This window comes from Trachinotus anak, unplaced genomic scaffold (genome assembly GCF_046630095.1).
Source record: "Trachinotus anak isolate AG129_WGS33_773 ecotype Australia unplaced genomic scaffold, CSIRO_AGI_Tana_v1 ptg000015l, whole genome shotgun sequence".
Lineage (NCBI taxonomy): Eukaryota > Metazoa > Chordata > Actinopteri > Carangiformes > Carangidae > Trachinotus > Trachinotus anak.
Genome location: NW_027273866.1, coordinates 12,519,018 through 12,543,591, shown reverse-complemented (window position 1 = coordinate 12,543,591; position 24,574 = coordinate 12,519,018). Strand labels below are relative to the sequence as shown.

General features: G+C 38.6%; 1 protein-coding gene, 1 long non-coding RNA gene, 5 other non-coding genes and 1 pseudogene across 9 annotated transcripts in view; 3 read left to right on the top strand and 5 right to left on the bottom strand.

Annotated features, from left to right (window-relative positions):
• The window catches only part of LOC139632618 (uncharacterized), a 35,574-nt gene extending 22,438 nt beyond the window's left edge, over positions 1-13,136 (top strand). For both annotated transcript variants that reach the window (XR_011693597.1, XR_011693599.1), the window contains 2 exons: positions 11,348-11,490; positions 13,001-13,136. This is a non-coding gene — a long non-coding RNA (uncharacterized lncRNA). The remainder of the gene's footprint in view (positions 1-11,347; positions 11,491-13,000) is intronic.
• exoc3l4 (exocyst complex component 3-like 4) overlaps positions 1,000-24,574 on the bottom strand; it is a 31,498-nt gene continuing 7,923 nt past the window's right edge. For both annotated transcript variants that reach the window (XM_071497606.1, XM_071497605.1), the window contains 12 exons: positions 24,220-24,336; positions 22,974-23,183; positions 21,117-21,735; positions 18,964-19,081; positions 18,164-18,289; positions 17,528-17,628; positions 15,793-15,891; positions 12,971-13,094; positions 11,374-11,496; positions 10,540-10,692; positions 9,523-9,644; positions 1,000-3,545 (listed from right to left, as the gene is read on the bottom strand). In XM_071497606.1, coding sequence (XP_071353707.1) covers positions 3,323-3,545; positions 9,523-9,644; positions 10,540-10,692; positions 11,374-11,496; positions 12,971-13,094; positions 15,793-15,891; positions 17,528-17,628; positions 18,164-18,289; positions 18,964-19,081; positions 21,117-21,735; positions 22,974-23,183; positions 24,220-24,336 — 2,135 coding nt within the window. In that variant the 3' untranslated portion in view covers positions 1,000-3,322. The remainder of the gene's footprint in view (positions 3,546-9,522; positions 9,645-10,539; positions 10,693-11,373; positions 11,497-12,970; positions 13,095-15,792; positions 15,892-17,527; positions 17,629-18,163; positions 18,290-18,963; positions 19,082-21,116; positions 21,736-22,973; positions 23,184-24,219; positions 24,337-24,574) is intronic.
• On the bottom strand, positions 3,939-4,145 carry LOC139633469 (small nucleolar RNA U3). The gene has a single exon (XR_011693751.1). It is a non-coding gene; the product is annotated as a small nucleolar RNA U3 (small nucleolar RNA).
• LOC139633459 (small nucleolar RNA U3) lies at positions 4,601-4,807 on the top strand. Its single transcript, XR_011693743.1, has one exon. It is a non-coding gene; the product is annotated as a small nucleolar RNA U3 (small nucleolar RNA).
• Positions 5,821-6,015, bottom strand: LOC139633467 (small nucleolar RNA U3; annotated as a pseudogene).
• LOC139633479 (small nucleolar RNA U3) lies at positions 6,679-6,885 on the bottom strand. The gene has a single exon (XR_011693761.1). It is a non-coding gene; the product is annotated as a small nucleolar RNA U3 (small nucleolar RNA).
• On the bottom strand, positions 7,404-7,610 carry LOC139633465 (small nucleolar RNA U3). The gene has a single exon (XR_011693748.1). It is a non-coding gene; the product is annotated as a small nucleolar RNA U3 (small nucleolar RNA).
• On the top strand, positions 7,879-8,085 carry LOC139633472 (small nucleolar RNA U3). Its single transcript, XR_011693754.1, has one exon. It is a non-coding gene; the product is annotated as a small nucleolar RNA U3 (small nucleolar RNA).

Below are 24,574 nucleotides of genomic sequence, written 5' to 3'. Positions count from 1 at the left end.
CTGCAGACTCTGTGGTTATGACACATACTATAAAGTCTCTGCTGTCTTTATTTCCACTCTCTGTCTGTCCAATGAAGGTGAACATGCTTACAAATAATCTTATAAAAGGAGAAAAATATATCTGACATACCTTAAAAGACTCTTTAAGATTTGACAAGGCCTGACAACCATTTTCATCAGTCCCTTAATAATGACTGTATCCATGTTTAAGTGTAAATTACAGATGATATACGAAGTCATGCATGAAACTTCCAGTTGAAGTTTGCACAGAATGCATCATGAAGCACAATACTATATTATATAATGTATTTGTTTAAGTTAATCAGCTTGACAGTGAGTCCTTTCAGTATTTATATATTACACACTTTACTTGTTCTTCTAATATTGGCAGCAGCAGCAGCAGAACTAGTAGTACCAATAGTAGAAGTTGTAGTCGTAGCAGTAGTAGTGGAGGTGGTACCATGTGTTTGTCAAACTCATAGAGTCTAAATAAAGACGGCCTCTGTGACATCACCCACAGGTTTCTGAAGAGCCATTTAGAGGTCCAGAGTGGGCTGCTCCACTGTCGCCATTTTGGCACTGCCTGACTCCGCCCCTAACTCCTGACTAATCCAAAAATGGGCATAGAGGTGGGGCGTGTGTGGAGCTGAGACTTTGGTGCAAAACATGCAGCAAACATACACTCATCCATCCAGCCCTGGAGGTTGATGCTTGGTGTAACCCAGCATTTTTTTTCTAAATTTCCCTAAAAACCTGTGCTCACAACCACATCCTGAAAGTCTTTGCAAAGTTAATATTAACAGCCTAGAGCTGCTGCATTGTTAAATTCTTTATTGTTTTGTGCCGACCAGTCTTTCTGTTGGGAGTTCTGTAAATAAGAAGTGATACTTGGGGTTTTTGATTATTTCAGTTTATATCGGGGACTTTTTCATCCAGAGGAAAGAATAACCCAGTGTTTCACATGTTTGATGCGTTTAACAGATAATAATGAAACCCGAGAACAATCTGCAAATGTCTTTTATTAATTTATTAATTTATTTTTTTCACACGAAGATCCACTTCACTGACAATCTTAAGCTTATTTTGTTTCACTCATCTTTTTTTATTTTTGTATTTATTTAAATGTTTTTATACATACTGTAAATATACACTCAGAGCACTTTTTAGGAACACTGGTTAGACCCTGGATTCCACCAGAGGTTGGAAACTTTCCTCTGAGCCTCTGCTCCATGTTGACACGACTGCATCACATCCTTTCTGCAGACTTGTCAGCTGCACATTCAAGCTTCCAGTGTCCTGTTCTACCACATCCCAAAGGTGTTCTACTGGATCCAGGTCTGGAGACTGGGGAGGCCACCTAAACCAGTCAAAGTCAGTGAGATCCCTCTCAGCTTCTCTTTGTAGCTGTAACAGCAGGAGAGCTGCGAGGGGCTGCTCCCCCTCGGGCAATGGCGGGGGAACCACTGTACAGTATTTACACTATATTTGCATCATGTGTTGTCATACTGAAATAAGAGCAATTCATACGACTGCCAGGATTCAGGAGAACCTCGGTACCTCAAACAGTCGTCACAGGTCAGAAAGTTTAAAAACGCTGATTAAACCATCCTGAGACACTAAACTCTTCGCTTCTCATACGCAGATTCACAGTATGATCTATGAATGTATGAGTGTGTAGAGAAAGGGGAAAGGAATGAGGGATTAGAAGAACAAACACTTCACAATTAACCCCCCTCATATTTCACAGCAGCTTAGAGGCTCATGCTGGTTAAATTCCCCTCATATGCACAGTCCAGTACCACCGCAAGCTTCAGTTCCTTGATCAAGAGCACATGACAGATTCATGACTGAGCCAGGTTTCAGTTTCTTACAGTTTTTGTGATACTTTGAACTCAGGCTGAGGTCCAACATGTCCACCAGAGAACGTCCCTGCAGGATGAAGAGCTGCTGGGAAAACCTCCTCACAGCAAAGTTATCGTCAGCAAAAGTTTCACAATCCCCAGAAAAAAAAACCTAAACACAGAATTTCATCCAGATCCCTTAATCTTGTTAATGTTTTCTTTCCCACTAAACAATTCCTGCAACTCCTCACAAAGCTGGAAACACTAATATGTAAGACACCACATGCGTCATTTAATGAGTTTTGTAAGATTTCTAAGTGATAACATGTGAAAACCTATACCAAGATTCATTGTGTCAGTAAACAGAAAACAACACTGACAGAGAGCCTGAGGATTACACATTTAAATATAAGTATTGGGTTTCAGCTCAGTTCAACAGCTAACAGTACATCTGTTAAAATCAAGGGCTTTTAAAACCTCAAGTTTTGTGGAAGAAAAAGTTACGTGTTGTTAAGGCGACAGCAGCCACGCTTTGCGACACAACAGGGTGGGCACAGCTGCTGACGCAATGCAAAAATCCTCCCTAGGCCACACGACGTCCTCTGAAGTACGCAGCCTCTGAACTGGGACACAGCTAATATATCCACAATACTGTGGCTCTTAGCTCCAAGCCCATTGGTTCCTAATGAGGATTTAAATCACTGTCATTTCCTAAAATATCTGGACACTGTAGTTTTAACAAACATTAATCAAAACAGGAGGAGATAGAGCATTTGTTAGGGACTATTCTCAGTGACGGATTAATCCACCTTTAATGCTCTGGTGAGTATTTACAGCAGCAGGATGGTGTGTGTGGTGTGTAGTCAAAATAAACTACAGTGTGTGTGTGTTTGTGTTCCTGGTGGTGAATGAACAGGTCACCCAGAGCAACAATGTGACTGATGTGTTATTAATGGTTAAGACATTCACTGGATCTCAGCAGGAATATTTTACCATTAACCTCTTTTTAAGTCAGAGTCACCAAACTTCATCATAAAATAACTTGCAAATTGCTTAAAATAACAATAGATTCAATTATATATGTACATATTCTATCATTGCACCTATATTGTACATTATTGTACTTTGTAACTTGTAATTTTGACTTTGAAAGGTGCTGTAGAAATAAAGTTTCTTCTTCTTATTATTATTATTATTATTATATGTATATGTACATATATATAAATAAAATATATATATAAAAATATAAAACACGCTATGATGATGACATAAATAATATTCTGAAAGTTTTAGTTTTGTTTTTTTCTCTTTCAGTAAGGAAAATTAACCTGATTATGTGCAAAAGTTACAGTTGTTTTGAGTTTCAGAGCAAGTACCCTAATCTGTATTAAATGACCTGAGAAGAACCGTAACCGTAACCCCCAACCCCCATCTTGAGCCGCTATCTTTCTTCCATAGAACATTTCCTCCTCCGTGCTCCTCTAGTTGTTTGGCAGCAGGAAGCTGAAGCAGGAGAAAGGCAAATTGGACAGGCAGTCTGTGTTGACCGTCACTTCCATGTCACCAAATAAAACTTTGGTTTTGTCGCCACCACTGCTGCTGCTCAGATTTTTCTTCACCTCCTTGAATCGCTGGAGGATCAGGTGGTGCTCACGGCCTCTCATCAGGCCTCTGAAGTGCAGAACGGCAACCAGGTGGTTCCTACTGCAAGTGGAGAAGAAAAAAAGGAAAACACAACACTGATAAATTTAATGCTTATTCATCCCTCTACCACTTGTCTAGTTAACCTGAAAATTCACCACAATAGCAGTTTTTGCAGGTCACTGAGGCTTTAAATCAATATTTCCTGATATACCAGAGTCATGGCAGCAATGACCTGCCAAAATAAAACTTTAATTTGTCACTGGTGAGAGGAAGTGTGTCTTCTTGAGGCACAGAAGTTCACCAGGAGTCAAACTCCTTATCTGTAGATACAAGACCCTGAGAAAGTTCCAGAACAATTTAATTGTGATAGTTGAAGAAAAACACTAACATAACACATATTGATAAAATTAACTCATAAAAACCTTGACTTGGTTGTTTTTCAAAGCAACAATGTCCACTCGGACCATGTTCCCTCCATCAATGTCTCTCTCAGAAACACTGAACAGTCTTCAACAATGGAGTAGAAACAAAGTCTTCCCACCAGTTTCCTGCTCTGAAAGAAACATCTTCACTCTTCATCGTGGGCAGCGACACCAAACTCTTTAGAAACACATTTCTCAAATCAACGACAAAAGAAATGATCCCTGAAAGTATAGTCTTGGTTTATTCTGGATGTTTCTCAGGGTCTTGTATCTACACACGAGGACTTTCACTCATGGTGGACTCATGTGGATCAAGAAGACAGCTCCTACAATCACAATCTGACTTGTTGACTGACTTGAATATGGAGGAGGTGTGTCTTCCTGAACCAGGTGTTGATCATGTCTGTGAGTAAATGTCCTTTTTTCTTTATTAAATTGGCTCCAGGATTGTTTCACCTTTAGATCAAATATATATTATATATTATATATATATATATAATATAAAATTTGTGCCATGTTTGGATGGAAATGTGGCTCGTGAGATGGTGTCAGCTTTGCTCCTCTACAAAATAAGAGACTCGTTAGTGATGATGCTGAGATTGTAGGAGTTGTCTTCTTGATCCACATGAGCCCACCAGGAGTCAAAGTCCTTATCTGTCGATACAAGACCCTGAGGAACATCCAGAACAAACCAAGACTATACTTTCAGGGATCGTTTCTTTAGTCGTTGATTTGAGAAATGTGTTTCTAAAGAGTTTGGTCTCGCTGCCCACGATGAAGAGTGAAAATGTTTCTTTCAGAGCAAGAAACTGGTGGGAAGACTTTGTTTCTTCTCCATTGTTGAAGACTGTTCAGTGTTTCTGAGAGAGACTCTGATGGAAGAAACATGGTCTGAGTGGGTTGTTAATTTTCAGATATGAGTCTAAAGAGCTTTATCTCTATTATAACACTTTCCTGCCTCCTTTATCTTCCCTTCACAAAAACAATGTGGGGTTTTCGTCCACTGCTGATATATAAGCATTAGGAGTCAGTTCATCAAGATAAAAGAGCGATGTAATTGGGAGTGCCAGTCAAATCTGAAACATTCCAAAGCAATTAAGAGGATTTGATGGAAATGTGGTATCAACGTTTGATTCATGTATTAATTTGAGGGAGGTTAGAGCTCGGAAGAAGACAGCTACGAGGAGCAGCAGAAACCTCCCACGCTGGGTCACTGGCTGGCTCTGTGAGGGGGTCTAATCAGGCAACATGAGTGAAAACATCTGTTCCTGAGTGTTGGCTGGGTTTTTTCCTTGGTCCTTTGCCATGTAGAGTTTAAACTAAAATCTTGAAACAGCTGTTTGGAGGTTTTGAATTTGAAATCTGATATGATTTAACTATAAAACCTGTGTGAAATAATACATTAGTCTGGTGCGTAGGAAAGCAAAGGTCATTTACCTGTTTTGTTAGATTTTGGCACCATGGTGGGAATGGTCACTGATTAATTAAAACATACACTGTTTAAAGTCACAGTCTTCTATTATTTAGAATTACACCTCCTACTATGATGTTGTTCTGCTTGCCACATACAATCCACACACTAACATTTAAGTCTGGTTTCATGTGATGGTACAGGTTAGATTCATTTGATTGGATAGATTTATGTGGACGCCCTCAAGTTCAAGATGAATCATGAAAGCAAAGAAAGCAAACAGACATCTGCTCACAATAATGAGTCAAGTTGTTTCCATCAGCACAGAAAACTGAGAAAATAAGATCAGAAAATATTCACTGAAATCCTCAACAATGAACAAAATACTTCTGTGGTACATGTTGAAGTAATGTGCATAACTCAGTTGAAAAAAGTGTTTTAACAAGACAGATAAATAAAAACTGCTTTACTCAAGTTTCCTTTTAACAGTTACATAACAGTTTCCACTCAGACCATGTTTCCTCCATCAGAAACACTGAACAGTCTTCAACAGTGGAGAAGAAACAAAGTCTTCTCAACAGTTTCCTGCTCAGGAAGAAACATCTTCACTCTTCATCGTGGGCAGCGAGACCAAACTCTTTAGAAACAGATTTCTCTAGTCAACGACTAAAGAAATGATCCCTGAAAGTATAGTCTTGGTTTGTTCTGGATGTTTCTCAGGGTCTTGTATCTACAGATGAGAACTTTGACTCATGGTGAACTCATGTGGCTCAGAAAGTCACACCTTCTTTTAATCACAGCTTTGTCTTGAGCTTCATCATCAGAAAATCTTTGAGCTGAACTTTTCTGAACCTAAAACATCGTCCTCAGACTTCAGAAAACGACCAATGTTTAGTTTCGTTTTGCTGTCCCCATGTCTCTGCCTCTACATCTGCCCCCTCTCAGACAAATTCACGGAGCTTTTGTTGAGTCAATAATAAACATTCTCCTCTAGAGAAATGTTGGCTGGAGTGATATCAGCTGATAAACTGGACACATGAGCACGGATGATGGAAACAGAAAACAGTTGTAAAATATGTCAAAGACAAAAAGATGCAAAACAAGAAAGAAATTTGCCCTCAAAGCAATTAATGTGTATATATATATATTTATACATATATATATGATCTAAAGTTGAAACAATTCTGGAGCTAATTTAAGAAAGAAAAAAGATCAGCTGGTCATTTGGGCTCCTTCGCTTTGGTTGAAGTTGTTAAAACACCAATTCTGAACATAGACCAACCAAATATTCTAATATCTGCATATGTTTGGAAAAGTTTTAAGAGATTAGACATTATTTTTTTTGGACAACAGCAGAGTAACCACTCAGACCATGTTTCCTCCATCAGTGCCTTTCTCAGAAACACTGAACAGTCTTCAACAGTGGAGAAGAAACAAAGTCTTCCCACCAGTTTCCTGCTCAGGAGGGAACATCTTCACTCTTCATCGTGGGCAGCGAGACCAAACTCTTTAGAAACACATTTCTCAAGTCAAAAACTAAAGAAATGATTCCTGAAAGTATAGTCTTGGTTTGTTCTGGATGTTTCTCAGGGTCTTGTATCTACAGACGAGGACTTCGTCTCATGGTGAGCTCATGTGGCTCAGAAAGTCACACCTTCTTTTAATCACAGCTTTGTCTTGAGCTTCATCATCAGAAAATCTTTGAGCTGAACTTTTCTGAACCTAAAACATCGTCCTCAGACTTCAGAAAACGACCAATGTTTAGTTTGTTAGTTTCCATCAGCACGGATGATGGAAACAGAAAACAGTTGTAAAATATGTCAAGGACAAAAAGACGCAAAACAAGAAACAAAATTGACCTAAAAGCAAATTATATATATATATGATCTAAAGTTGAAACAATTCTGGAGCTACTTTAAGAAAGAAAAAAGATCAGCTGGTCATTTGGGTTCCTTGAAGTTGTTCTGAACGAACCAATTCTGAACATAGACAACCAAATAATCTAATATCCTCTTATGTCTGGAGAAGCTTTAAGCAATCAGGTAGAATACAGACTTTTTTCTTTCTATATACAATTGCACAGTGTCCACTCAGACAATGTTTCCTCTGTCAGAGTCTCTCTCAGAAACACTGAACAGTCTTCAACAGTAGAGAAGAAACAAAGTCTTCCCACCAGTTTCCTGCTCCGAAAGAAACATCTTCACTCTTCATCGTGGGCAGCGAGACCAAACTCTTTAGAAACACATTTCTCAAGTCAACAACTAAAGAAATGATCCCTGAAAGTATAGTCTTGGTTTGTTCTGGATTTTTCTCAGGGTCTTGTATCTACAGACGAGGACTTTGACTCATGGTGGACTGACTTGATGTAACCTGACTTGAATATGGAGGAGGTGTGTCTTCCTGAACCAGATGTTGATCATGTCAAGAAGGCACACCTTCTACAATCATAGCATCATCACTGATGAGCCTTTTGTTTTGTTATTTTGATCCACATGAGTCCACCATGAGTCAAAGTTCTCATCTGTAGATATAAGAACCTGAGAAACATCCAGAACAAACCAAGACTGTACTTTCAGGGATCATTTCTTTAGTTATTAACTTGAGAAACGTGTTTCTAAAAAGTTTGGTCTTGCTGCACACAATGAATAGTGAAGTTGTTTCTTTTGGAGCAGGAAACTGGTGGAAAGACTTTGTTTCTTCTTCATTATTGAAGACTGTTCAGTGTTTTTGAGAGAGACTCTGATGGAGAAAACATGGTCTGAGTGGACACTGTTGTTTTAAGAAGAACAAATTGAAGGTTTTTGAAAGGTGATTTTTTAAATCTGTATCATGAAGCAACCATTAGTGTTCTTTCTTTTTTGAACTGTCAAAACAGCAAAATAATCTGGTTGTTTTCACTCCCACTTCAACATTGACCCTATTGCGTCACTACTCAGTTTATTTTGTCTGTTTGATTGACAAATCTGCTCACGTCTGCCACTTGATCAACGGCCACTCAGCTGTTTATAACACGTGATTTTAGAGCAGAGGTTGACACCATCTCACAGCCATGTACCCAGTTAATACAGTACATATTCCACATAAACATTTCAGTTTACTGGAGTTAAGGTTAGGTGATGATAATATGAAATTATTCTGAGTAAAGTACTAAACCTCATGTTCTGGTTCCTTTTTAATCTGTATCAGACCAAAAACATGGCCTGCCCTTTGAAAATCACCTTACAGATATTGCCCACAATTGGACCTGACATCTGTCCAGGGTTTTTATGTAAACACTGGATGCAGCCAAATGATGTCTGCTCTGTAATTTGGGTAAATCAGTCATTGAAACATGTTTCACTTCCTTGTTCTCCTGGTTATAATGTTTTACATTGAGTTCAAAAAGAGGGTGGAGTCCAAATCTTAAATCTGCTGACCTCTCTCCACCATCTCAACGTTGTTAACTACTTACACAATCATAAAGGGGAAGCTTTATAATTTTTTCAGTCTTTCAAAAACACACAAAAACGGGATGTGGGTTAAATGTCTTCATTTTGGTTTTTTCTTTGTGTTTTGTTGGGTCAAAGTCTGTTGATTTTGACTTGTTCAACTCAACATAACCCCTGCCTTTCCACACAGAAATGTTAACCTCTATGTAAGTTTCACTTTAACAAAACCACCTGGTTTACGAAGAACTGACCAGTGGTTTCTGGGAATCCCCCCTCGTCAGTCGATGTGACCCTGACTTTCTCTGAGCTGCCTGGCACATAAATCTGAATCAAATCCAACCTCCCAAAGGTTTGTCATCATGGCTAACGTCCACTGTTTCCTGCATAATTACTTTTAGAAGTTAATGTTTTTATCATTAGCCTGAAGGCTCAGCGTCATCCTCAGGCCTGGATGAACCTGAGGTCTCTCCTGAAGCTTGTGGATGTTTAAACTTCAGCTGATAAGAAACCAAATGTTATATTTTCTTCTGCTCTGTTTTGTAACGATACTGATCTGACATTTTAAATCCTATTTGGGGGCATTTTCATACTGTGTACAGCACCAAATACTAGTAAGTATTTATGAAAGTGGTCTTAGGTGTCAACCATGAGGTTTTATTGATGTACATGTAGAAGATTACTATTTTTTCAGACAAACATTTTTTCAAACGGGATTTAATTTAATTTTAATCTTATCTTTCTCTTGCCGTAATGAGTGAGTTACACTTCATGCTTACCTGAAGTCAGGGTAATCTTTCATTAAAGGTTCAACATGGTCCTTTATGTCCGACTTGTTTTTCTGTCCGATGATGTTGCTCAGTTCATCTCCTACTGGGTACAGCCACTCGTGAGATGATTCCTACGACAGAAAAAATGAGTGAGCTGCTGCTTGTCAATTTATCTATCTATCTGTCTATCTGATAGGTTCATACTAAAATAAAATATACCCAAAACCATCCTAAATTCAGCCTTTGAAAGAAGAACTCCACTAATTTACATATAAAGGTCAGTTTGTCACAAGGAGCATGAAAGAAATCAGAAAGTGCAATACTAAACCACTAAAGTATCCCTTTAAACAGTGGTGGACAAGGTAATGAAGTCATTTATTTTAACTAAAAGTCAAATGTCCTGTAAAGAAAATCCTACTTAAGTAAAGATATAGAAATATCATTGGCTAAAAGGACTTATTCTGCAGTAAAAATACACCTGTGATTGATTATTATTGTTGTTTGTATTGTTATTAGATTATTAATAGTGATGCATCAATGTGTAAAGCAGCTTTTTATTGCAACAGCTCAAGGCGGAGATTTCAAACCCTTCTAAGGGTCACATGATAAATCTGAGGGGTCATGAAATGGTGAACTTGATGTATTTGAGTGTTTAAAAAACACATGGACATCTACCTTTATAGTATATGGGACCTTTAAGTAAAGGAGCTCAGTACTTCTTCCACCAATGCTTCTCTATAAGGGGCTACAAGCCAAAAGGGTTAAGAGTCACTTGTTTAATTTTTCTTTTAATGTTTTATATTCTTAAGCTTATCATACGTGTTTTTGTGTAAAACATTAATCTGAAAGTATAAAGCAACATAAAACCTCAAAATTGTAAATAATTTACTGTTTCGATCACTAAATGATTTGAGGTTTACAGCATCAAGACAGCAGATAAAATAATGGATAAATTGTTGGCCCTAAAAATATTTTTCCTCTAGTCATGTGCAGACCAGACAGAGAACATGCTGCTCATGTTATTACCATGTCCACAAACTCAGAACTGAGTTTGTTCCACTGCTCACTGATCTTGGCTGCTGCGTTCTCGTGTTTCCGGTTCTTGCAAGAGTAGTTATTCTTCATCAGCTGGCCGATGTATTCCTTCACCACGTGGTAGTGCAACCGGCTGGCAAACTCCTGTCGCCGGGAAACACATACACACACACAAACACACACAAATGCACACAAATGCACGCACAGGGAAGGAGGGAGGTGGCAGAAAAACAGGATAGACACAAAAAAGGGGAAATATTAAGAGTGGTCAGGAGGCATTTCATGCCTTTATTTGTCACATGAGCAGCAGCTAGCAGATCATCTGAGCTGACACCTCCACTTCCACCTATTCATTCGTCCCTGTTGCCAGGATTTATAACTCAAATGTTTTCTGCAGTCGCAGCATCCGGTCAAAAACAATGGTGTCCAAATTGATTCATTGGAACTTCCAAGAGGGCCTTTGAAAAGTAGATAAGGATTTCCTCTGCAGAACTCCAAAGCCATTACAGTGAGAAAACCTGATCAGTAAAATTTAATTGTCATCACATATTCTTCATTTTTCTGCTCATTAAAACAAGTCTAACCCTAAATATGCATCCAAACAAATGTTCAAGGTGTTTTTTTGTTCTTGGTTATATTGGATTTGACTAACGAGGGAAAAATGCCAGTAAAGCTTTGGCCCTGTCTGGGAATTTATTAGATCATTTTCTTTGGCAAGCAGCCAATCATGGTTAGGACGCAGGAGCCTTTGTTGTGTGTGAAATGATTTAGTTGGCTCATTCTGTAATGTGCTTGGCAGGTGCTGGATTCCCTCCTTTTCCTCACCTGGACGTGTGGAGGCCTCATGACAGCGCAGTGCTCGGAAAGCTTCCTTGTTTGATCGTAAAGCTGTTTGAAGTCAGCATCATCGGTCATCCACTTCCTCGTCATCATCCTCCTCAGGTACGGCTGGAAAAACAACACAGAGACATGGTTCAACTGAAAAACAATTACTACACAATGCATTTTCTGCCCTCCATAGATGGAGGGATGATTTTATTTTTGCTTATTTAGACATGTGCAACTTTTAACCTAATGAACCCTGATTATTAATCATGCAGTCATTTATTTTTTCAACCACTGGCCTCGGCTCATTTTCCATGAAGAACATGTAAAACATCACATATTAATTTTCCCTTGTACATTTATGTTACATATGTGGTGTTCAGGTTCACTGGGTAATACAAGTGTGGGGATTACAGGTGAAAACAAGTAAACATGGTAAAATTGAAAAGATGAGCAACATGACCAAAGGGACAAGGGAGATCGGTGCCTCTTAAACCTTGAAATGTTTGCATGTATTTGGTTACACAAAAGGTGTCTCCACTCTCCCCACAACTCTTAAAGGATAAGCAGTATGACGATTGAATTAATGAATCAATCAATTTCAGGACGAATACGAATAATCTCCACCCAGTATTTGTATATTATAAAGAAACCAAGCTTGTGTGTGTTCATTTCTGTGAATCAATTAATTGGACGAGTCTTCTCATCAAGCAAAAATGTCAATCAGCTTTTACACTGTGAGGAAAAGCTGCTTTAATTTGTCACGTGATATGACACTGAATATTGGTGATTTTTGGACTGTAGCTCGGACAAAAACAGATAATTTGAAGACATAACCTTGGGTTTTAGGGAATTGGGATGACAACTTGTTTACAGTTTTTTTGACATTTTATAAGTGATTAATTGGGAAAATAAAATGTACATTATTCAATGAAGAAAATAATTATTTATTCTATCCCTCTATATATTTTTCTCTTTAAATCAGTGAGGCTGATTAGTATTTAGGTCCATCTTCTCCACTTGAGTTTGTAGCTGCTGACCATGCCATCGGGCCTTCTGTACACACAGAGACTGAGCGTACAGACAGTGTCACCAAAAAAACAACAGTCTGAATTATGACATGTCAAAAGATGATATAGGCACAACCTCTCAGGGAGGAGGTCAGCATGAGTTTGCGTACTGTTTTCTACCAACAGCCAGTGTTGGTTTTATTTAACCATGACGACAATGTTCGACTAAACTTACCTTTTCTGCTTAAACTTAACCAAACATGATCTAAACATTAACATGTAAGGAAGTTTTGTCTTCAGGACTGGGCAGTGTGTTCAGTCATTATCAGTTCACTTCTGGTTAGTAATTTGCAAAACTGTCCTACATCCTGTTTTCACATCCCTGCACCTTGCTTTTATGTGGCGTTGTCCATTAAATGTGTTTTTCATTAAAAGTTCAGGAAAGGAGCATCCCCTTTTCAATTCCCCTTTTGGAAACCGAAATAGAAGATGGCTGCATGGGTTTGAGGAAATAAATTAATGAGAACCGGAATCAGGTTTTCACCTATAATCCCGACAGTATTTCATCCACTGATCCATTATCCTACCTTGACCTCGTCTTTGAACTGGTCCTCCAGGCCCTGCAGGAGCCTGACGATCAGCCACTTCCCTTCTCTTCTGAACCTCTCCACCTCGTCTGGACAGGCAGCCTGGTACCCCTCCATGTGCTCCCTGCAGGAGGAAACACAGGACATGGAAAAGTGTCAGTTTCTGACATATTACATGATATTTTAGTTCTGTAAAGCTTGCCAAATTTCAGTCAGTAAAAACTACTCTGGTGCCTCCCTTTGAGAAATATGACATTATTTGAGTGAGTGCTGCACTTAAGTACAATTTTCCACTACATTAATTAACTTTTGGAGTTACCAGTAACTTTCCAACTAAGGTTTTTACATGCTAAATATTGTCTAAGATCAGATCAGTTGTTCCCTATCTTTATGGGTTGTGACCTTTTCAGATGGTTTTATTACACACATTTTTCACCCAAAAGCAAAAGTTGGAGAAAACTCAGTGTTGTGTAGTTTGTCTAATTTATTTTTTCCTCTTTCATCAATTAATTATCCACTTGTTATTCACTTGTAATAGAGTATTTTTACTTTGTTGTGTTAGTACTTTTACTTGATTAAAGGATCTGAATTTCTTCCATCACTGGCGTTGACCTGTCGTCAAGCTTGAAGCATTTACAACATATTTTCACACCAATCCAATATAATGGAGGTGAATTGAACTTTGTTTATAGCACTCAATGAACGTCTCTTGAGCTAAATAATATCTGCAGGCTAACATGCACTCAGTGACAAGTTGATGTTAAGCAGGTGTAATGTTTACATGTTAACTTAGCATTTCGGCCTGCTAATATTAGCTTATTAGTGACAAAAACAAAGCACATCATAGGCTGATGGGGCTGTCATTAGTATTTGGTCATAAAGCATTAGACAAATTTAAATTGTGGCCTGATGATGGCAGAAGATCACTGAATTTATTTTGCTCAGGCAGAACATAACTGTCTGCGCCAGATTTCACAGCAGTTCATCCAGGAGCATTTCACTCAAAACCACAAATGACAACCTCATGGTGGTGCTACAGGAAAACTCAGGGAATCGCCAGAGTTAGGAGGCTTCATTCTCTGGGGAACATGAACAACTGTGTGAAATCTCATTGTAATCCATCCAGTAGTTGTTGAGATATTTCAGTTCATTGTCGTCCCTACAGACTCCAGTGGAGCGTGTTTTTCCAGAAACTGCCCCAGTTTCTTTCAATGATCCATGACCTCATTGTGAACCACTTTCTGCTCTAAGAGGAAAATTATGAATAGTCTCTTAAAATATCTTTTCAAAGATGTAGTATTATATGTGATCTAGGTGAACTGAGAATTTAAGCAACTGAACTTTAAGCAACAAAGCTGAACAGGGTGAAGTGTGATGGCAAAAGGCCTGAGAGGATCTCAGTTCTCATGAGACGTCACCATTATAATAAAGAATAAACAACGATAAAAATAAGTTTGTTTTTTATCTGTTATTTAAACTGTGAAACCCCCGAGTTCTTAGATTTTTTGGCTTTTGGCGTCTTGTCAACTCAATGACTATAAATAAATTCACCCAAAACAAAGAACATATGAAGTGCATTTTTGTGCTTTGACCTCTGAAACAGACACGTCTTACCCTTGAGTATTCTCAGTGTTTATTCTTTGATCTAATGATTCATGATCATATCTATATAACTATATTATTAAATGAATATATGAATAAATGATTCTGTACTTAATATTCTGAATATTCAAACCCTTAAAACCAGGTTTAAGGTTTTAAAAACTGCAAATGATGTCAAGTTTAGCTCGTTTTGCACATAATTTCATAAACACTGCCCTTTAATTCAGCAATTTTTTCGGATTTTGAAATAAAGTGAACAGTGCTTTTCTGCTCTGCACAGCTCTGGTGGATCAAATGTAGACGGCAGACATTAACTCTTCAGCCTCGCCCTGCAGCCATGAGCAAGTACAGACTTCCCTGAATGGGCCAACATAACCCAAATCTGCTTGTGTTGTGATTGACAGAAGCAGCTGGGGTGGTTCGGAGGTTTCGCAGGCGAGTCTGCTCTCGGTGCTTTCTCTTTCCCGTGCATGTGACACAGCAGCTTTTCACACTCGCAGGAGTTATTCCCCGAAGTCACATGAGGTGGTGTTTTCTTCAGGGCTGGCACATTTGTGGTTATCTCTTCCAATGAACGGCGAGTGGCATGACCTCATTTTAAACGGGTATGCAGCCAGCCTCTCCTCTGCATTTTAAAGACACAGACTTCATAACTACTCTACTACTAGTCAGTGAAAAAAAATGAGTTGGCATGAACACTGAGAATCTCAAGTAAAATCAAGAATAGTTTAGAGATTAATCATCCAAACAAAAGCTGTTCATTCCTTCAGTTCTCACAACATGCCTCCAAGTCTGTGTCCACATCAGGTCTTTTTGATCAAGATACAGAAACAAGAAGACTATTTCAGTCATGCAAATTAACTAAAATATGAAAGGATTATTGACAAAGAGAGTTTGCCAAACTGTCCAGATTTATATTACCTTCAATGTAAAAGCTCAAACATGTTAGAAGAGTTTGTTTACAGTCAGAAACAGCAGTTTATGATGTTATCTGTGAGCCAAACATCTTGCTCTGCAGTGTTTTATTCTATATTTTAATGTTTTAAGTATTGCATGTGTTTTAACTAATGCACTGAGTTTTACACTGTATATTTGCTCTATGCATGTTTGGCAACATGTTTATGTGCAGCTATAACATTTTTGGTGAGTTAATGACAGTTTTCAACCTGCAGGGTCAGTTAATGTAGTTTCCACACCATGCTGAAAGTCATGTGACTTACTGTAAAAGAGTGAATGTGTTGATGTAGGTAATCTGATACTGAGTCCAAAGAGGCTGTGGTTTGAGAGAGCTGCAGTGACGGTTGAACTCCGCCTCAAACCTGCAGAGGAAAGAGGACAAGGATTTAGCCTGTCAGACAACTGAAAGGGTTTCAGTCTCCCAACAGGGTGTTTATCATTTATTTAATTCATAAAGATTCATCCAGAAAACAAAATAATCACAAAGTTGCCCTCAAGGGAATTTACATGGGACGGGCCTACAGGGGGATGGACCAAATAACAGGAACATCTGACAATAGGTAGATTAGATTAGTGTAGACCGGTTATTAGTCCTAATAAAGAAATACACATAATACACAATTACAAAATAAACAATATAATGGACACTAAGAGAAGCTTTTAAGACATAAAAAAATAAAAACTTTTATATAAATATACCTACTTATAATTACAGAGTATTAGAATAGCAAAGATGAGTATTGAGAACAATAAGACAGTATATACACATAAAACACTTTAAGGTTGTGGTTATGGTTTGCACTGCTGGTATTACATACTTTTGGCTATGTAATGTATTTAAAGAAATATTGAATTTTCAATGAGCAGTCAATAGTTAAGGTAGAGATCCTCAATTCTCACTTGTACATTGTTCTTAATATTCGGAGACTGTGGCATTTACTCAGCTGCTCGGATTTCTCCCAGTTTTATCACCTACACTGGTGATTAATCTCATTTATATAGATCAGCACTGTGTTTATGTTTGTTCCCTTTTTCCTGCTACTGTATATTTGTGCTGCAGAAATAAAATGTTTCCAGAGCGAGAGGAGGATTCGTGAGTTTCTTCGGATAACTCTCTGAGATAAAGAATGATGAAAGAGAGGGTGGACACATGATCTTCACAAGATTTTTTCTGTGGAGTTGCATGATTAGGTTAAAAACAGGCGAGGGAGATATTCTTACATTGCTTAATGGGGAAACACACAAATGTGATTATTTCACAGAGGGCAAGATCCTGTGTTTTGACTTGTTTTAGTTTGTTTTTCTGTGTGGCAGTGGGCGGGTTTTCTCCTCACATTTTTACCTTCCTCTTTTACCCCTTTATCGATATTTTTAAATACAAGGGCCCTTTTCTCATGATGTCCTTATAGATAATAAGAGAACTAAACTAAAGTATTACGAATAAGTTCATGATCAAATATAGCCTTGGGGCTTAAAGTTGAAGATAAACTTTAAAAGGTTGTTACTAATTTAGTGTTTATGTTGTGGTAATTAATAAAACTGATTGCAAACCAAAACAATGAGATAAGAGAAGCTGAAAAGCTTTGCACAGCTGCAGAGTTTGCTATTACTCGTTGTGGGAAGAGATGAAAATCTGTTTTTATTATTTATTTATTCACTTTTGCAAAAACCTTCCTTTTAAACCTGTGTTTTGAGCTTTTTTTCAATCAGAAAGCACTTTGAGCTGCATTGTTTGTGTGAAAGGTGCAACAAATATATAGATGTTCATTCATTCATTCATTCATTCATTCATTCAGTCATTCAGTCATTCATTCATGCATGTGCTTTACTGCTGCTGTCTTAATCAAGGAAACATGAGATGACAGTCTTCCTCTGTAAGATCACCTTGCCTGATAAATATTTGTCAAAATAATTCTATCAACTAGTATCTGCACACATATGAATAATGTGAATAATATGCACACATTCATGATATTTTTGTGTCTTGTGCTGACATACTTTTTAGGGAACTGTTTCAGTTCCTCGAGGCAGGAAGACGTGACTTTCTGTTCCAGCTGGGCATCAATTGTTCGAGAGATTTGAACATTTGACTCCACTCCCTGAGGAGAGAGAGCAGAGTCAGTGTAAATTACAGGGTGACAGTGAAGTAAACGTGAAGCTCTCTGATGCCACCACATGGACAACACACTGTATTGCAACATGATGGGAAAAAAACAAAACCCAAAAAAACTCACTGGTGTCTGATAGCATGTATGAATTATCATCAGGCCTAACACCACAGGGCATATTTAGAAATAAATTGGACATTTATAAACATGTAGGTCTTTAATAACTTGTTTTTTTATACATATATTAGTATTTTCTGAGCAAAATTGAGTCACAAAAGTACATTTCTTCCAATATGAGAGTATATCTCCTGTGTATTTTAGGTACTTAGTGTACGTGCTTTCATAAACTATATGCTAAGGGCACACAGGTACTTTTCTAAATAAAATATACATTACTTTTTATATAGGTTTTCAGATATTTAGACTTTACACCTGTATATATTTAAAGACATTTTGGCTTTAATCACAAGAAAAAACGATTATATTTTATCTCTAACATCTTGTGACAGATGCTGCAGTGTCGTACCTTCCAGATGTCCATATAAATCTGAGAGATGAGGAAGTCCTCCTCCTTTTCTGGATCCTTCCTTTCCTTCCAAAATTCTTCATTTTCCAGTTTAATGACTCCGTCGAGGTAAGATCTCATGTCCTCCTGCAACACCAAACAGAGGGAAGAAGGACAAAGTGAATATATAAAATATATATATATATAAAAAATTCTGCCTTGATACTTGCATCTCAGTGTTTATATCTCAACTACACTATTAAGTGAAACAGCCACAGTGTGATCATTAGTCTTTGGGATTACTTCCAAAATATTAAACAATAAATAAATAAGACAATATGAAGTAAATAATCATGTGAAAAACTATTTATTTTTCATTAAGTTGTAGGAACAAATAAATACATTTGCAAAAAGTACAGTGCAGAGGCAGTAATGTGACTGACTCTTTGCTCATTCAGACTGAACAGCAATTTTCCCTTTCCTGAGTTACAGCGTTGAATAATGGCCAGAAGTGTCTTTGCAGACCATTATGACATCACAGTGAAGTTGACCTTTGACCATTTAGATATAAAATGTCATCGCTCAATTTGTGTTAATTTGCATCATAATAAGTCTATGAATTCAAGGGTTATGGCCAAAAATGTGTTTAATGAGGTCAAAGTGACTTTGATCTTTGACCTTTGCCTACCAAAATCTTAATTAATTAATTATTTAATTTCATCCTTAAGTCCAAGTGAATGTCTGTGTTTGTAGATCTACAAGGTTACTAAAGCCTCAAATGCTCAGAGGAATCACAGACAATATGAGGCCAGTGTGCTCACCTTCACTTTGCTGCAGTATTTCTCTTTCAGCTGCTTCAGGAAGTTTTCCTCCAGCTGCAGCTCGGTGCTTTCATCCTTCATATCCGGCTGCAGGGACAGACTTCCCATGATGCTCTGGCTGTCGGGGGTGAAACAAGATACATTTCACAACATTTCATTAAACTGCAATCTGTGGACTGAAGAATGCTGAAGACGTGTTGCCTCATGTCAGGGGAACAATTTAGATTTTATCAGAACTCTGTGAAGTTGTATGAAGGGATTTGGAAAGTAGGATCTTTACATAATGTTTTGGAACAAAATTAGACTGAAAGTTTAGTGCATGTTCTAATGAGATTTGTGCCTATTTGTATAAGAAAAGTCTGTATATGAAGTGTGATATACTTTATAAAAAAGTCAGTTTTAGGATGTTATTTACATAATCTGTGAGAAATGTGGACATGACCTGATTATATTTTTCCATTTCGGCCTCAGGAGAATGTTGTGCCTCTTTTATGCCTTTTTATCAGATCAGCTGTTTATTTTTGGTCTCCCTAACGCTGGTTCAAGCACAGTTTTTTGGTTTGGTGTGGCCTGATTCAACAAATAATGTCAGCAGAGCTGCTTCTTTTTCAGCTGCTTCCCCCACTCACGCTCGCTGTGCTGCTGTCGTGGTGCTCAGGTGCCTTTAAACATCTCTGTCTGCACCATCTGTGAGCTCATCTTTATGTGGGCAGTCAAAATTTGTTTGGGTTTCTCCTGCAAGTTTGAGACTGTAAACTTTCAGATGTGCAATCAGATGTGCTTTTGTTACTTTCTGGTGTGTACGGTGTTTAACAAAATGCACACAATGGGGAAAAAAAATGCAGAAAGAGTACAAAAGCATCAAACCTGACTGCAGTGACATTAGCAGCTACATTTACATGCTGCTTATTAATGAGCAGGAGCTAAGAGGCTAATTAACTGTCTTGGCTGAAAACTGATGCTGACAGTGCACTTTTCCCTGGTGAATGTTTGTGCAGTGACTCGTTCAACAAGCTGAGGTGCAGCACAAGACGTGCGTGTACATGTTTGTGAGTCAAATAAGAAAGAGACTTTGGCAGAGTGGCTCAGTGTGACTGCGTTTGGCTGATACAACGCTGACCTTCCTGCTTTAGGTACTGTTTGGATGGCTGTATCCTAATAAGGTCTCCTCTGTGCAGATGGACACCAGAACAGTTGTCAGTTAAATTAATGTAGAACTAGGGGTGCCATCATGAAACCAAAAGGTCTTTCAGGACAAATGATTTATGGAGCATATATGTATGTGAGCTATAGCAATAAAAAAAAAATGCAATTTAATCTTAATTGGACTGGCATGTGAAATGTTGCAATAGGAAGGATGCACAAAAGCCTATAGTAAACTAAGGAACAAAGCAACAAAAAGTTATATAAATTTAATTTATATGTATTATTTTACATTTTTCCTGTGTTATATTTGTTAATATCCAAAAGAAGATATATTTGTGGTTTTGAGAACCAAAAACCATCTGAGTGTAGTTTTACATCTCCTCTCTCAGGCTTCTCTCTGGAGGACGGTGAGCCAATCAGAAGAGAGGCTCAGAGCCTCTCCTCTGATTGGCTGAGTGTTTTCTGGGTGATCAAATAAAAATATAGCAGATTTCAGGTAAACACTCCGAGAGACCAAATCCTGCAAGATTGGATGATGGGTCCAGGTGGGTGGGGCTTAGGATGTGGCTGAGAGCAGTGACTGCTTTGTTGTGACATCACAAAGTTTACAGAGGTGCTGACAACTCATTTTAAGGCTCAGTTTCTGAATACAGGCTGTGTGCATTTCTCTGTGGACTGAGGCTTTGATACTTTCACAGTATTAATATAGAACCGAGACCTGCTTTATAATCAAAAAACACATGGACATCTACCGTTAAACTATATGGGACCTTTAACTATATGGGACCTTTAAAGTACTCTACGGTGAGGTAGTTAGGTGATTAGGAAAGCACTGTTTAACTCTCTCAAGTCAAGTTATTCTGGATAATTTAGTTTAAATGTCAATTGTGTGGGGCTGCTCAGTGGCTACAGACCAGCATGAGGTCATCTGCACAGATTCCAGGTTTCAGCATTTGTGTCAACTACGTCATTGTGTCCCTGAAAACCAACCACAGTGATGCTCTGACCTCTTGTATGTGTTGATGATCCAGTCCAGCAGACTGTACAGTTCCCTCAGCTCCGTCGCGTGCGGCTCCAGCTTCTTCAGATGCATCCCGACGCCTCTGTGGTAACTCCTCACGTAGGTGCTGAAGACGTTGAAGCTGGGTGGGTAGGACCACCGCAGCTGCCTCCCCACGTTCTTCAAATCCTCCACGATGGCCGTACCCAGCTGACCCAGATGATTAGCCAGCCAGGAGGGCGTCTGCTCCCTCGACTCCAGGTGAACGCTCTCCACCCTTAGCTTCACCCCCTCGCCCACCATCTCCCTCCAGGCCTCCATCCAACTGTCCTGCAGCCCTCCTGGTTCCTCAGCTCTCTTCTCCTCCTCCTGGATAATGCGGGCCAGGGGGAGCAGCAGTTCTTTGTTGCTGGAAAGAAGAGCGTTGGAGTCGCGCACTATGGCGCTGATCTTGTTCCTCAGGTCTCTATAGAGGAGGTTGAGGTCTTTTTCCTTCTTGACCAGCTCCACAGGTGAGTCTTCCCCACACCGCTCCAGTTCCTGCTGGAACTCGAGTCGCAAGGCGAGCAGGTTTAGGTGAGCCTCCTCCAGCACCCCCGTCTCTATGAGCTGGCTAATCTGCATCACTGGAAATGAACGGAGTAGATGGTGAATCTTTCAAAATAGTTTCATCTTTACCATCTTTACAAACAAGCAGCTCAACAGGACAGTTAATCTCACATCTAAAATGCACTAATTTAACCTAATACTCTAATACACATCTCAGGCTCAACTCTGCTATCAGTAGACTGACTACATTTGCCCCCTACTCAAAAACACACTGACCTCAAAAACAATAAGAACAGGTGGCATTACAAAATGTCCCACTGCTGTATTTGAAGTGGATTTTTCTACCTTACAGATCAGAGAAATGAGTCCGAAGTTTCAATCGGCTATTTATGCAATAAAACTGAAGTAATTCCAGCAATGCAATAAAAAAAAGAAAACTATTAAACACATGTATTAAGTAGCTACAACCTCTTTCTTCATGTGGCCACAGGTTTTCATCCACATCAAACCTCATGTCAAAGAATCTTTTTGCAGCCTGGTTCATCCCGACAATCTTCTGCAGATACAGTTTGTCCAGATGTCCAGCATTTATTATGGTCATAAACTTTTCACCTCTGTAAAGAGTCATATTTTATTATTCTTACTGTTTTTTTTTTTGTTTGTTTGTTTTTCATGTATATATTTTAATATCTACTGTCTGTTTCTTGTCTAATTTCATTGTCCTCCTGTTCACTCTTATTTTATTGCATTATTTCATTTTTTTTATTATGAAGCACTTTGAGCTACATCTCTTGAAAAGTGCTCCATAAATAAAGTTTTATTATTATTTATTTATTTATTTTCTGTCACTTTTGGGCCCCAATGCATCCTTTAATACTTGTGGGATGAAAAAGAGGCATTAATCTTTTGTATGTTTCATATTTCATTCATTCAATTTATATTTACATATTTTTGATGTTAGTATTTGATTTATGTTTTATACAGTGTGTCATTATTTTATTAACTCTTCTGATTAATAAAATGAGAGGAAATCACTTGTGTCTGTTCAATGGTTAAATCAATGACTCTTCTTTGAGGGTTTTAAATATCTCAGACTGAGGTGTCGGTGTTTGCAGACACCCTGAACCCCTGTGTATTTACACCAGGAATATGATTCCTATCATTGGCTGCTTCTGTTGCCAAAACAGAGAAAGATACAGAGGCACAAGGTGGAGGTGTCGACAGAGGAAGGGACACCAAGGTGCCTTTGAGTGTGACACAACAGCAAACCCTCCTCGGATATGTAAGGTATGAAGATGTGTGGGAGAGACTGTACCTGACAGTGGTGTGTGGGGTATTTCTGGCAGTGTGTATGTCTCCTCAACCTCAACCAACACCTCTTCCTCTTTCTCCTCCTTCTCCTCCAATGAGCCTTCAGTTTTTAGTTCTTTGGAGGCATTATTTCTGGCTTTCTTGCTTCTGAAAGTCAGGCTTCGGGTAAGGGGTCCTCTCACAAAAGAGTCATAGGACACTGACATATTGGGATCTGAGGATAGAAAACACTCAGTTTAATGACAGCAGCAATAACAAAAAATACATTTAAAAAATGTAAATCAAGTCAAACATTCACTGGTTGTAGCTTCTTGATTGTGAGGATTTAAGTGATGAAAACAATTGTTAACTGAAGATTCCAACTTTGAGCATTTGTTATCTTTCAGTGGAGCCAACTCCAGTAAACTCACCGCTCAGGGTTCACCTTTGGTCAGCTCTTGTATAACTGTAAGTATGATGTGCACTGTCAGCAAATAGGAACGCTGATGCACTGCATTTGAAAGTAGTTAAGTTATTATTCTAGTGGGTTTCAATTTTAGTTAATAGCCTAAACTGAAAACCTCAGCATTGATTTCATTCACCGTTTATTACTGGAGATCTCTGCTCAATATTTATTTACTACCCACATCACACCCATGACCTTATGTCCCGTTTTGGAGGCAGCGTTTTTGAATGGAAGGTTAATGTGATTGTATCCGAAGGACAGGTGTTATGCTGGTGGAAACTAATTTCACTAAGCAAAAGCAGTGTTGTGCTAATTATACACTTCCTGCTTAAAAGAAAAAAAGCTGCACATTGTACCTTTACTATATGGCCAAAAGTATGTGGACACATTCTTTTGTACTGTGCTTCTAGGTCTGGCTGCTTGCCATAGTTTGGCCCTTTGGTTATAATTATGTGAAATCTTAATGCAGTTTGTGTTTGACACTTTCTTGTTTCAACATGTGGATGCCAGGTCTATGAAAAAAAATGTTTCTTCCAGATTCGTGTGGTTTGAACAGGAACACAGACTGAGCCTGGCCTTATCTCCCAGCATCGATTTATCTCACTGATGTGGCTGAATGGGAACAAATCCCTGCAGCCAGGTTCAAAAATCTGCAGGAAAGACTGACAAGCATATCTGAGCGTAAAGTTCATGCGTCTGGGTAGCTGCATACCTTTGGCCTGATAGTGGATGTAATGGAGGAAAAAAGTAGCATTTAGTAAGTTACGTGCAACGTAGAAGTTCAACAATAGCAGCATCACTTTACCTGTCTTGACACGCTTTACAGGTTTGACTTTCTGCTGACCTTCGTCTTCCGGTTTTTTCTGGAATAAGCTCTCAATGCGCTTCAGAGGAGATTTAACCGGAGAGCCGGCACTGAGACCTGACAGAGAGAGGCGGACAGAGGTGGCTAATAAAAACAGGTCACAGCAGAACCGGCTCCACAGCACCTTGTTTCACAATCACATCTTCTTCTCTTTCGTTCAAGGTTTGTATTTACACTCATGTGGGTGTTTGTGTGCATGACTTGGCAGTGCTTCGTCCTTACTGTGACCTAAAAGCTAAACCCAGAGAGGAATGTGAAGATTAAGTCATGATGAAAACACACAGGTTAGTTTGGC